Here is a 14,455-nt window from a genome sequence, read left to right on the forward strand (position 1 = left end):
GGTCTGAGTGTTGTTACTCTTCCTACCCTGACGATTTACATCATATCAGGTCTTTATCTGGGCACCCTCTTCCTGCCCTGGAGAAACACTGGTATTTTTGTCCTGTGCCAGGTTATGGTGTCCCTCGTATGTCGACATCGGAACTGAAGACGCCCTTTCTACACGTGTCCTCATCGGGTTCATCTCCCACCGATAACTGCTTTCCTTGATGCAGACAAAGTTTAGGTTTCTTTTCATTACATCAGCACTATCGTGTAAATGTCCATATAATTGCGGACCTAGTTCTGGTCTAAATTCTAATCCATTCATTTTTCTCTCCATACTGTTTCATGCTGTGTTTCATTTTTTCCATACTGTTTTAATATTATGATTTCACAATACATTTTAATATCTGATATGGCAAGACTAGGTCCCATCTACCCTGACTACTATTTTCCTATCTTTTTTTTTTTTTAATTTCAAACTGGAGAAAAGTTGGGAAAAAAAATAGAAGGAATACTCATGTTCCCTTTGTCTAGACTGGCAGGAAGTGGCATTTTTAAGCCATCGCCATCTTTGTCTCTTTTTGAGTTCCTGGAACCCAGGAACCAGCTCTGAACACAGGGACTTGCTTGTTGCTTTCTAAGAACAAAGGGCTGGTTGTCTACACAGCTATAAAAACAACTCAGGAATCAGGTGCCATTAACCTCCGCGCACTTAATGCAATTGACAAATAAAAGCACAGGACAAATAAAGTGAGATGCAGCTTGAGCCTGTGAAGCCAGAGCTGTCTCCCCGTTTCAGCAGTTAATGGTGTGAACGTGGCAGAAACATTCCTAGCGTGGCAGGAAGACCTCGGCTAGCCAGCTCTCCAGCCAACTCATTTTCTTCTCATAAAGAAGTTAGACAAAACATGGTATTAACTTAGTTTGGGGTCCTAAGTAGATAGGCTACTTATTACTGGGTAGCAGAGAAGAACAATAGGCAACTTCTATACGTTTTTAACGAATTCTAGTTAATATTTATGGTGTGTGGTTTTGCAGTGTTGTCTACTTGGCTAAGCTGAACTGTGTTCCCCAGAATTCATTTCCCTGTTCATTTCTGGGTAGGGTTGGCCACAAGAGAAATTTACATGAGATTTGTTAGTGGAAGTAAAGCCATAGCCGTGCTTATTGGCTGAAAGTCGCCGTAGGTCAGGCCCTGTTGCATCGCATGCACATTTTCAGGGATGTGCTGCACCTTCGGTGTGGGCAGCAGCTGGGCCCACAGCTCTGCCGGCTCCCATAGAATTCTCCAGATTTTCCAAGTCCTGGGCCAGGTATGCTCCTAGCTTCTCCTTCAGGTCATCTGCAGCAAGGAGGACGAAGGCTGAGAGACGAGGAGAGGCCAGCATAGGTCCCGGTGAGAGACAGATGCCGGGTGCAGCTTGTTGCTTGCAGGCTTCAGTTGTCCTGGCTCTCCCCCACTGCATATCCAGCTTCTTTCCCAACCACCTGCCCGGTGACTTCAGGTGACGGAGAAACAGCTGAGCCAGGACTCTTACTAGCTTCTGTAACTAATTGCTTAAGGTCAGTCTGTTTAACCACCCCCTTATTCTACATCATTCCTAGTGGTTCTTCTCTGATTGAACCCCAGCTGGTAAGATGGTATTACCAGTCCTTTCTCTCCTCAGTATTTTACTTTTTCCAGTGGATTCTGGGAATCTGAGTGATTTGCTATTTCAAGAGATAGTCATGCTAGATCTGTTGGTTAATGCCCAGTGACCTATCTGGATGTTATAGGATGTTTCAGGGATGGGGACACAGCCTGGAGTAGTCAAAGAGCCCTGGCTAGAAGTTTCCAGCCTTGATCTTTGGTGAGTCATTTAAATTTCCCTGAGCCTCAGTTTCCACCTCCCTGCGGCACGAGCTGGTCTGGATGGGCTCTCAAGCCCCTTCCAGCTCTAAGATTCCAAGTCTGCAATTGATCCTTCACTCTAGCAATGAGGAGGAGCATCTTTACCTGTTGTCTCTGAACAATGGCCTTAGGTTCTTCTGAGTTCTCAAGGGAGAGCTTCTGTCCTTCCTTTTGTCAATTTTACATTAGACAGGTGTCCGTGGCTCCCTTCTTTCAACAACCTGTTTTGCTTATCAGTCTATTCATCCATGTTTTTGACCACCACCAAGGAGGCCTCTACTGCAGTCTTGTTTCACCAGTTCAAGTGGAAGGCTGGTAGAAGCTCGCCTTTGCCCCTTGTGTTACGTACATACAAATTTACAATAAATGAATTGTGGGGTTAAGAGCAAGTGAGATTGTAGAGTTCATGAGCACCTTTATAATTTTACAGATTTCATGTCTTTCCCTCAAAAGTTGTATCATTCTCAGTAACTTATTTTATGTTCTCTGCCAGAGTAAATATTTGATGACATGAGATTTGCGGACTCCATACCCTGACATATAGGCGTGCACTCAAGAAACGAGGGATATTTTGGTAAAGTATTCGCTAGGTATTTCTTTGCTTTTTCCTCCAGTGTGTGAAAAAGGTACATTCTAGGTATTACACTTGTACCTGCCGTTTCCAAGGTTACCTAAACTTACGGCCCTGGGGGACTGACACAGGCCACCGGTTGTGTTGATTTGTAGAATTTACTTAGTTTCAGCATTTCCCCCAGCAAGTCCCAAAGCAAAACCAGTGATCTTCAGAAATGAGAGCTACGAGCAAATGTATTAAAAATCTAGAGATCCAGTGTTTGTCTTCCCAATTTGTTTACACCTCAGCTAAACCCAGATATAGAGTACTCAGTAGGAAATTACTGAAAATATACTAAAGATTGAAGGGGAGAGTGAACTGAAAATTTTTCTTCTGGTGGACTTTCTAGGTGCAAAATTGTTCTTAATCAAGAGAAGTAATTTTGCTTTTCTTTCCCCAACCCTGACTTCCATTCCTCTGGTGGAGTCCTCCTCCACATAGCGCTGCAGAGATGTCATCGTTGTTACTAACTGATAACAGCGCTGCATTTCTTGCCCCCACACAAGGCACATACCTTCCATTCCAATATCATCACTACCGAGGGGAAGGCTGACCAGGTAACTTGACCATTCACATCCTTCAGACCAAAAACAGCACTTTTTTGGCAACTAAATCTAGCTGCTCACTAGTGTAATGGGATCTCACGTGGTCCACTGGCGTGTGTGTCCGTTACTCTCAGGGATTTGCTCAGAGTCATCAGTGTCAGTGTAAGACCTGATGGAAGTTACTGATGCCTCCATTTTCTTCACCGATCAAGGAATACTGCCACTGCTACCTGTTATCACATGGTGAGGCATCATTTATGCCGGGAGCTTTTGTGAACCAAACACTTTTAATTCAGTCTCGGAAACTGTCATAATTCCCCAACTAGGGGGGACCCAGGCCACAGCTGAACTAACCCATCCAAGTGACCGTTTGCCTGTGACCCTGCTCCTGCGGGGCTGCCTTCTGCATGTCCCGTGGGAGAGCATTTCCAACTGACTCTTGTGTTTTAGCTGGAACCAAAGGCAAGAAACTTGTTTCTATATAAACCCAACTTGATGTCTCTCCACATAAACTGCAACACTGATTGATTTGTAAACATCCTCCGAGAGGGGGCTGTAATTTTCCGTTGATTTTGCAACACTTTAAAGCTATAACTGAGTATAATTATGCTGTACAAGAATGAATAGGCTCCACAGAATGCCAGAAATAACTTACTTCCTCTTCTACTTCTATAGATGCAGCAGAGTAACATTCAGAGGAAAGCACCTAGGCAAATTGGGTTTCCTACACATTTTTGTTTAGTGTCAGAAAGACAAAACCAGACAGGAGTATTTAAAATAAAACAACAGGGAAGTTTTGAGGGTAAAAGGTTCTGTCAGTCAGTCCCAGGATGTGCCTCTCCCCCTTCACATCCACACCTTCCCTCCCTGCCCTTACTCTAAGCCTGGTCTGATTGTAGTCGTGCAACCCAAACTAGTCCTCCAGCACCATGTGCTCAGCTGGCCTCTGCGCTAAGTAGTAACTGGCTCGACCCACAGCCCTTCCCAAGACCCGCCCCTTCTCCGAAGCCGCTCCTGCCGCTCCCGCCGCCTCTGCTCCCTTCGTTCTCCCACGCCCACCTCCAGATTTTTGCAAGGCGCTGGCCAACACAGCTCTCCTCGTCTTCGCTCACCCAGTCCAGTCCTGCTTGGACTGACTGCAACTCAGAAGCCTTTCCCAACCAACTTACATGCTATCACCTGTGATTCTTTTTATCGCCGTTATTCCATCTGCTTGCCCTGGAGGTAAATCCTTTATTCCTTTAACGCATAATTCTTTATTAACAAACTGACAAGTTCTAGTCTCACAAATCGTCATGTCCAATGTTACTTATAAGCAGAGAAGTCATGAAGATGTACATGGCAAGGATGGGGAACAGATCTTTAATAACTTTCCCTTGTTTTCCCTACAAGAATTATAAAACCATTTACATATTATATTAAAATGTACCACGAATATGTATCTGGTCTTTTTTCTTCTTACTCTGGACTTATTCTGGATTCAGTCACCAAATATTCACCAAGTGCCTTAAGTTTCTACAGCGTAGTGTGCATCTGGTAGACACAGGAAAGAATGAAGGCTGGCACTGAATTGTTAGCTAATGATCCCACGTTTCATGTGAATAACGGAGCACAATCTGATGACCTCAACACTTCTTTATTTTTTGTGAGGAAGACTGGCCCTAACATCTGTGCCAGTCTTCCTCTATTTTCTGTGTGGGACACCACCACAGCATGGCTTCATGAGCGGTGTGTAGGTCCATGCCTGGGATCCAAACCTGTGAACTCTGGGCCCCCAAAGCAGAGCATGTGAACTTAAGCACTACGCCACTGGGGCGGCCCTACACTTTATTTTGAGCTAAACTCTTTGCTGTGAGAGGAGCAGAACAGGTCCCACTACGGCCTCCTTTCACAACTTGGATGCTGCTGTTCCCAAGAAGTTTACAGCTGCAAAGAGAGGTCCTTTCTCATATTTATGTATAAACAGGTACCAGTTTTGATTTTATTTCATCATATTAACATACATGACACATCAAAATGAGAAATGCACAATTTAACCATTCAACAGCTTGCCTTATTCCCAAGGAACACTATATTCATATTAAACATTTGTACAGTCTTTCCACCTAACTTTACAAATGTCCTAAACCATTTTCCAGCATTTCTCACATAGAAGTCTAGTTTGCTCTTTAAAATCACCATTCTGTATCCTCCTAGCAGACTGCAGGGCCTCCCCTACGATTACGCGCCGAAGCGAGCTGCCCCACGTGGCCTGCGACGCCCGTCAGCTCCAGGCCGCTCTGAGGCCACCCCTTCCGCAGGTTGGTCTTCATTCTGAGAACTGATTGTTGGACGTTAGCAATCAAGGACTAAAGGCTGTAGTGTATGACTACATCACAGTCACAGGAAGGAAGGGGAGCGTGGCCGAGAGAAATCCCAAATGATGGGAGGCAAATTCCTGCCCAAAGATCTCGTGAAAACCACGTCCCCAACCCTCCCGAAACATACTAACATTGGAGCTATTGCTTTCACTTCTGAAACGTGTCTGACAGTTGTGACCAGACTCTGCAAACAGAGAGCTGTTAGCCATTTGGTGTGTGTACACATAACACATCAAAAATTGCTGTGTGAAACCGTGAGAATGTCTGATTACATCCAAAATTTAAATGTACACAGAAAAACCAACTCAGATCATTTAACAGTTTTTTCAGTAAGGTAACGATGCACTCAGTTACCCTTTTTCTGCCCCCCCTCACAGCATGTCACTTGTGCATAACCAGTTCAGTGAAGGTCATCGTCATGATCAAGTCAGTTTTGAATCACGTCATTCTGTGCTGGTTTTAGCAGTCACCATAGGAAACATTAAGTCACATCCTAGTCAAAGGACTGTCCATTTCTCAAACATAGAAAAACCTGAGATATGAGTCAGCAACTAGCTACACTTACAGTAAAGAACAAAGATAACCCCCCCCCACCCCCAAAGCTGCTGACGTGAGTGAAGGTTTCAGAAGAGGACCACACTGTTGAGAGAACTCAAGCCAGGAAGTTTAAAAGCAGATCTGTCCTGTCACTTGTGTACTGGTTCTAATCACCTCCTCTTTCAGCTGCCAGGACTGGTTCTGTACAGTGATTGTAGGTCAAGGGCTGAGCGGCCGTGGGCCCACTCCATTTTGCTATGTCCTTTCTACTAAGAAAGTGCTGGGGACGATTTCTGAGAATAGCTCAGCTGTGGCTTCCCACTCCGCTCACAGCGAAACACAGTCCAGCCGCTCTCTCCTTGCCTCCCACGCCGTTTGATTCTGCCCAGTCCCTGCTCACTCGGGCCCCCAGCCCCACCAGCGAGTCTGCAACTCTAAGGGAATCACAGGCACGCCACCCTCCTCGCGTGCTGAGGGGAAAGGAAACATCCAGAAAACAACAGCTCCCTGCTGCTCCTCAGCAATTTTACTTTCTTCAATCTTTCCTTCGTTTTTCTCCCTCTGGTAGTTTCCTATAAAATTCTACCTTATTGTCACATTTTTACAAAATGTATCTGTGCAGGGAAACAGAAATGGAAAACACCTACTGTGGCTGGGAACCTGGAGGTGCTGCTGTTCTGCTACCAAAAACTCACATCTGGCTTGAAACCAAGTTAATCTCTATTTAAAGGATTAACAATCCCATTTTGAACAATTCTCTGATTTATAAAGAGGGAAGTAAGACTTGTTTAGCCTCCCAACCTTAGCTTAAATCATTGCACTGCCAGATTCCTGGCTGTTAAACTGAATCCCAGATGGCTTCCCTTCTCTTTCTTCATAAAGCTGAGAAGAAGAAAGAAAAAGTGGACTCCCTCCATCCGGGCCCAGCTGGACATCTGTGCATGGACAGTTTAAATTGGTCTGACAAGCGGGACTAGCTCCCTACTGGTCACAATGCCTAGAACATGGGCTACCAGACGTGCGGTGGGAACGCCCCGACTTTCACTCTGAGGTACTGGTTTGCTCTAAACGCGACCTTGGCAAGGCCCCGCACGGTCCGTCCAGCAGAATGATGCTCGCGTCACTCGGCCGTCAGGTGAGCGGGAATTCGTTAGCTTTGGAATTGATCATTTCTCTTGGATTTACCATTAGGTTCTGTCCCTAAAAGGGTCTACCCACCTGACCCTCAAGCTGGCTCAGTCTCAGCGCTAAGGTGCACGATGGAAGGGACTGGACGAGGGCTAGCATTTGAGATTTCTTTGTAGCACAACAACTGGTAGGGGATTCTGTCTCCAACACCAAATAAAACTCGATTCACTAAGAACAAGAGGATGTGCAATTCACTGCATAAAATCGTTTCATCTATCTAGGGGAGAACCTGCCACGTGCCCTTCCACTTTGTTGAGAGAAATATGAGCGGATCTCTCAAATGCGGATGTTAAGAGAAAAACTGTTGATCCATCTTTTGCTTTTACACCATAGCTCCATTTTCCAAAAATATATATGTATGTACATATATATATTTCAGATTTACAGGGAATATTTTTTGTGAACAAGAAAAAAGCTGTCCATGGAAGTCACAGAGGCCGTCCTCTCAGGAGACCTCGATGATCTCCATGCTGCCTGAGAAGCTGGACTGGCTGCCCACCTTCCCCAGCTCTTCCCGCGACCTGTTCTCCGACATGAGGCTCTCTCCAAACTCCATCTGGCAGCTTCTGCGTTTAAACTGCTTTTCAAAGGGGCTCTCTTCGTGCCAGCTCCGCCGTGAGTCAGCTCGGTCGCTTGGCTTCTGCCGCCTGCGCACGGAATAGACCTGGTCGCTGCAGGTGGGCAGCTGGCTGCAGCTGTAGGCGGAGTAACTGGCGCTGCCCCCGTAGATGGCGGAGGCGGAGTAGAAGTGAGAGGACTCCGTGGCAAAATACCAACTGTTGGCCAGGGACGGGGTGGAGGTCTGGGGAGCCAGGATGTCCGAGTGCCAGCCCTTGAGGCCCAGCCCGGCGGCGGACTTTGCGAGGTGCTGCTGGCTGGTGGAAAGGCCGAAGAGGAAGTTAGTATGGTAGTTGTCCTCCACACTCCCGCTTCGATGCAGCGGAGACAAGAGGGACCTCTGGGTGGCACCACTGTTGCTGGTTCTTACTGAATGTGAGCGCTTGCTCTGGCTGTCTGAAGGCCTGGCGGTCTGAGGTTTCTTCGGGACGTTGGCTTCCTCCTTATCTGGGCTGGTTTCCGGAGTCTGCTCCGACACTTCCTCGACCGGAGAGAACTGGCATAGCTTGTTGGTCCCATCCAGAGTGGTGGAAGGTTTGTAGTATTCCAGAGCATCTTCTGATGAGGAGAAACCATGCAAGGATGCTGCCATACTGGCTGAGTACGACACGGATTTGATATCCAGAGAGAAGGAACGCTTGAGCTTATTGCTGTCTTCCAGCTTGTCTGAGGCCAGGTGGAGCCCGTTGAGCGCCTGTACCAGCGGGCTGTCCTCTAGCAGTGATGGCGGCACGCTGGGCACACTGGCAGGATGCACAGGCCGTTGCCCTGCTGCCTCTGAGGTAGCAGAGTTGGCACAGGGTGGACTGAGGGACAGGTCGCTTTTCGGTCCACCCTCTGAGGCTGCAGGGGCAGGGTCATTCGGCTTCTCCAGGTGCAGCAGCTTGAGTTTACTCTTTGGCCCTGATGCTCCAGTCTGGTTCTTAATCTTCTTCTCATAGTCCAGGAGTTGGCCCAGAAAATTGAAGTTTGGAGATATAGTAGGTCTTTTTTCTTTCACAAATCTATGAAGAGAGGAAAAAACAAAACAGTTCGAGTTTTACAACCATACTTTACCTGAACATTAAGTGAATAACTGAGACGAGGAATTATCAGCCCCTCCGCAGTACCTCTGGAAGCTGACTGGTTTACTCAGGGAGACAGCTCAAGGGGGAGAATACAGGGGCCTCTTCCTTGGGGGAGCTTTATAACATGTACCTAGGAAGAGGGGCCAGGTCCCCAAAAGCTCTCGTTTTAGCCCCCTTATTTTCAAGGACCCAAGGCTTCCAAAGCAATTGATAAGACATGATTCTTTCCTCACCAACAGGGACCGCCCCCACATTCCCACGGTGCCACCATCAGAAGCACAGCCTCACAGCCACTCTCCAGCTTCAACTTTCCAATACCATAACTCTCAAAGTCCCACAGTCACTTCCTCAAAACATTTCACATTCTTCATTAACGACCAGAAAACAGGGTATCGAGGGTCAGAGCATCAAAGCATACATTTCCAAGCTCCTTCTCTTTGTGACAGGACAGCCACAGCATGGTCTCCATGTGCTCAGCACTACGCCAACGCGTCAGAAACAGCAGTAGCTCATTCACTCCTCAACACTGCTCTACAGCAGGTGGGCAGAATTATCCCCGTCATCTAGGTACCCAAAGTCCTCAAGTGACTTGCCCCAAATCACACGGCTACTAAGTGATGGTGCTGAGATTCAAAACCAGGTCTAATGTCTGGGTCCATTTTTGTAACCACCATGTTAAAGCAGATTCATCAAGCGATCAAAACTTGTTACAAATGGCTTTTATGTTTCACTGCAGAAATAAAAACTGTTAGAGGCAGTAAATTCTTTAGTGGCCTCCGACCCTCGTGGATACTTCTCAGAAGATGCAGGAGTGAAACAACACTGGAAGTTTCTATTTGAATACAGAAAGAGAAAAATCAAAAATAAACTCTTTGGCAATCGAGTAACCTAAAGCAAATTAACAAAAACAGAAATAACGGGCTCAGCCATCACAAGTGTAAAGTAGGAAGGACCCTGCCCTATAAGAGGACGGCATAACACGACAGGAAGGTGCCTTCTCCTCTGGCTTCTACATGGTGCAAGAGGGCTTTAGAGAGGACAAGAGAACTGGTGCAGACAAACGGAGGACTCATCTCCTCAGTCTCCTTCCTCAAATGAGAGGCTGTTCAGGCAGCTCGTCCTTTTTCCACATTTTCCAATTTGAGAAAAAGTGCAGTAGTTACAACAGGCCTGCTGCATGAGCCTCCATTTAGCGATCCTTTAGCACACGAAAACTAACCACCTCTATCCAACAAGACGCGCAGAGGACTCACATCCACCAGTCACTAAACAGAACCCCAGTCCTTGGTGCTCTGGTCATCTGCCTCCCATCTTGAGAGGGAGGGCAACCCCGTCAAAACCACACGTGGCAACTGCAGAACGCAGGAAATTTTACTCGATGAATGGAGTTTGACGATTATTTGGTTTTAGACTTGCCTCTATTAGCTTCTTTCCTCCCAGTGAAAGAGACACCAGTTTGAGGCAAAGTAGAAACCCTATAAGGAGCATCCTCCAGGAGTTTTTTTCTCATGTAAATTAGAAGAAATGGTACTTCCTCAATTAGGGAAACATACAAACTCACGTAACAGGATAGAGATCTCTGTTTGGATTTGTTGTTCCTTAAACTTAATAAGGAGCTGAGGATGAATTTGACACACGTTAGGGTAGAATTAATGCTAAATTATAAAAATGCCTTCTCCGCTCTTTGAAAGACCATTTAAAAACCCACAGTTACAAGAGTATAACAAAAATCATCACCATCTGCTTTAATTTGGTTTGTCACCGTCATAGCGCTTCAGGTTTCAGGTGAAATGAAAAGCCAACCACAGAAGCATGTTCGCGTCCTCACCTGTAAGCTTCATCTAAGGACATGTCCATCCTCTTCATGATGTAGGCGATGGCGATGGTGGCGGAGCGGGAGATGCCAGCCAAGCAGTGCACGAGGACACACCCATTGGAGGCCTTTGCTTTCTCTGCACGAGTCAAATCCAAGAAGGGTCAGTAGTAAGGACTCTGTTCAGCAGTGAAATCTTGTTTCCATTTACTTACACAATGCCTTTCACCTGCCACCTCAAAGTAAATCTCACGTATTTACATCTTTTTCCTTTCAATATTCTTTTGCGGAGAGGAGGTAGTGGAAGATAATTCCCCCACTGTTTACATACAGGACAACGAGGGTCAAAATGTTAATAAGCCGTCTGTCCCTGACTCAGATCGCCTGACTCTTAGTCGGTACTTTTCATGTATTTTTTACATTATTTACTATTTTAGTAACTTCCCTGAGTATAAATCTTACATTGTGATTACATGATTCTACTTGTTTAGTGTAGAAAATTTCAGAAACACAGAAAAGTATAACGAAAATAACATCCCAAATCCTAAGATTTAGCTAATATTTCGTTTACCCATCACACTTCAACTTTTTTTAGTTATGTAGGAGATACTAGATTTTCCCGTTTTGAGCTATAATTGACACATAACATTGTATTATTTAGGTGTACAACATGATTTGATACATACAAGAGATATTAAATTTCCAAAAATATTTTTCCATTTCAAACATATGTGACATCCATTACTATTTAGAAAGCAGGGAGGTGGGGAGAGGGAGAGACAATCACAATGATACCACATCACGACACACAAAGATGCCAGATGCCAGGTCAAGCTCCTTTAAAATGCTGGCTCAGGGGCCGCCTGGTGGCGCAATGATTAAGTTCGCACGTTCCGCTTCAGCAGCCTGGGGTTCGCCAGTTCAGATCCTGGGTGCAGACCTATACACCACTTGTCAGGCCATGCTGTGACAGGTGTCCCACATATAAAGTAGAGGAAGATGGGCACGGATCTTAGCTCAGGGCCAGTCTTCCTCAGGAAACAGAGGAGGATTGGTGGCAGATGTTAGCTCAGGGCTAATCTTCCTCAAAAAAACAATAAAAAATAAATAAATAAAATTTTAAAAAATACTGGCTCGGGGCCAGCCCCATGGCATAGTGGTTAAGTTCAGTGCACTCTGCTTCAGTGGCCCAGGTTCGCAGATTCAGATCCCAGGCACAGACCTATAACACTCGTCAGCCATGCTGTGGCAGCAACCCACATATAAAGTGGAGAAAGACTTGCACAGTTGTTAGCTCAGGGCTAATCTTCCTCAGCAAAAAGGAAAAAAAAAAAGCCGGCTTAAAGAACCTATCTTCCTATAGTTTCCCTATTTTTCTTAGGAGACTTTTCTGTATGTCATAAACTGGCTCAACTGTATTTGCTGAATTTATGGAGAAAACCACGCATCTACCAAGAGTCAGGTTTAGTGGGTCACTTTCATGAAGACCAAGGAATCTGATCCCTTCCTTTATATCCAGGAGTTACTGTCTGATGGCAGCATGTTAATTCTCCAAAATGGTGGAAGGACTCATGGACGCTTTGTCAGAACCAAGAACCAAGGAAATGCAATCAGACAGGGCTGCCATCTCACTGCTGAGGAGCTTCCAAAGCTTTCTGGTGAGAGTGGATGAAGCTCTCTCACCAGCCTGGAAGCAACTCACATCGTAGCCAGTGCCGCCTGCCTCAGTTCTAAACAGTGATGTGTGCTCACCATGAGCTGCTGCCAGGGAGCTAACGTCTTCCGTTTCCATTCTTGTCTCAGTTGATATGACCACACCTTACGTCAAAATTCTTGTAATTAACGGATACCCAGGGAATCTGCTCCAGCTGCTGAATAATACAAAGCTACTCTAATCTCACCACCTCTGCTGTAAGTGCCACAAATTTCGAATGTATATGATTTATTAGTCACTATGTACAAAACACCTAGAGCTTTCAGACAGTATAGGAACAATCAAGCAGCTTCCTTTTAGATAGGGAAATGTAACACAGTAAAACAATAACAAACGAATACACAGTGACACTGAAACAAAGAAGTACGTACCATACACTATGATGTTACATAAACCTGTGTACACAGTCCCCTCCTTCCTTCCTGGGCCTACACAGTTCTCTTCCTTCTCTCAACTCTATAGTATTTAGCCTCTACTACTCTTGAGTATTTCCCCTTTTGCGTTGGCTGCTAAGAAGCTCAAAGCTATGGTTTTCACGCAATTTCACTAGGTAACTGTCATTCACAGATTTTACCGTATCTTTCCTAGCCCCATATTACTTGGTTCTTGCCCTTTTATCCCATTTTAATGTGTATGTGTGTGAATGTGTCTATCTTCTGATCCCCATCTCTTACTGTAAGCTGCTTCAAATTCTTATTGGAAGGAGGCTGGGTTTAATTTTTTTTAAATGTTGACAATATTCTCTATCTTTAGTAATTATCTCAAAACTTGACTATGAGGACTTGGAAGGGTCCTGCGTGTAAGCCCCCCACTGTGGGTGCACACTGGGTGCACGGTGAGTACCCAGTCAATACTGGCTGGCTGACCAATACCTATTTAAAAAAGCAAGCTTTATAAAAAAATTTAACAGAGGTTGGAGGAAATAAAATGATGATAACGGATGTGTTAGGATGTTCAGGCTATAGGTTTCTTTTTCTCTGTTTTTCAAATTTGCTGCCTCATACTTACACTGTTTTTACCATTAGAACTCTTTTGATGATGTGTTTTTAAAAATCTGATTAAAAAGCGCTTACACTGGAGTGGGGTTCATCAGAACAGACATCTTGGCAGAAGTGAGAGCTAAAGTGAGTCTTAAAGCAAAGGCAGCAACACCCAGAGACCTGGCGAGGGGAGAAGGGGACCGTGTGCAGGAGGGCCCTATGCTGGGACAGGACCAGGTGCACAGAGCAGCCTGCGGGGCTTGAGCTCGTGCCTGTGCGGCCAGGAACCCCTGAGAAGGCGGTGGGGGGTGGGCACGCAGGAGCTGGAGAGTCTGGGGATGTTGGGCTAAGGTCGCGTGGGCAATTAAGGAGCCTCTGCGGGGTCCTGAATAGAGGACAGCGAGGAGGCACTGACAGCGAAAACTGGACATCAGACAAGCAGGTTGCCACCGCAGCAATTCAGGGACAAAATCTAGGTTTCAAAAAAGGGAGAGAGGGCAACAAATGAAAAGGTAAGGGGAGCCAGCGTGGATGAGAAGTTACAAAGGCCGGAAGGAAGGGAGTCGTAACTGAGGGGGCAGTACAGCTCTAAGAAAAAGAAAAGGAACTTCTCAGATAATCTGTCAAACAGCTACTATTTAAGAACCAATGATGAGTCAGGCACTTGGCAAGGTGTTTTACGTATATTATCTATTTTAATCCTCACAATATCCCTACCAGGTAGACAGATTATCTTCAGTTCCCAAATCAGGAAACTGAGGCACGGAGACGTTTTAAGTAACTTACCCCAAATCACTTAACTAATAGCCAAGGAAGGTGGGACTCAAATACAGTTTGGCTCCAAAGTACACACTCTTAATGACCTCCCCATATGGCCCACACATGTGCACAGTCATGAGTGAGGGGTAGGTGAGGCGGGGCAGGAGCCAGGGGGACGGCAGGAGGGAGGAAAGCCCATATAGGTGGCCACCTGGGGCTGGGGGCACCTCGGGAGTGTCCTGTAGCACAAATAGGCAAACCGTGCTGACCACTGGCTACAGTGACTAAAAACAAAGATAAACGTCCAGGACAACCTGAGTCCTTCCAACAAACCCAGCAACTTATTTAAATTTAAGTAACAACAAAAATCACCCCCACAAGCCTCT

General features: G+C 45.8%; 1 protein-coding gene across 8 annotated transcripts in view; it reads right to left on the reverse strand.

Annotated features, from left to right (window-relative positions):
- Positions 1 to 4,984: 4,984 nt before the first annotated feature.
- Positions 4,985 to 14,455, reverse strand: part of DUSP16 (dual specificity phosphatase 16) — a 95,345-nt gene continuing 85,874 nt past the window's right edge. For all 8 annotated transcript variants that reach the window (XM_023643141.2, XM_023643138.2, XM_070269918.1 and 5 more), the window contains 2 exons: positions 10,632 to 10,755; positions 4,985 to 8,740 (listed from right to left, as the gene is read on the reverse strand). In XM_023643141.2, coding sequence (XP_023498909.1) covers positions 7,564 to 8,740; positions 10,632 to 10,755 — 1,301 coding nt within the window. In that variant the 3' untranslated portion in view covers positions 4,985 to 7,563. The remainder of the gene's footprint in view (positions 8,741 to 10,631; positions 10,756 to 14,455) is intronic.

This window comes from Equus caballus, chromosome 6 (genome assembly GCF_041296265.1).
Source record: "Equus caballus isolate H_3958 breed thoroughbred chromosome 6, TB-T2T, whole genome shotgun sequence".
Lineage (NCBI taxonomy): Eukaryota > Metazoa > Chordata > Mammalia > Perissodactyla > Equidae > Equus > Equus caballus.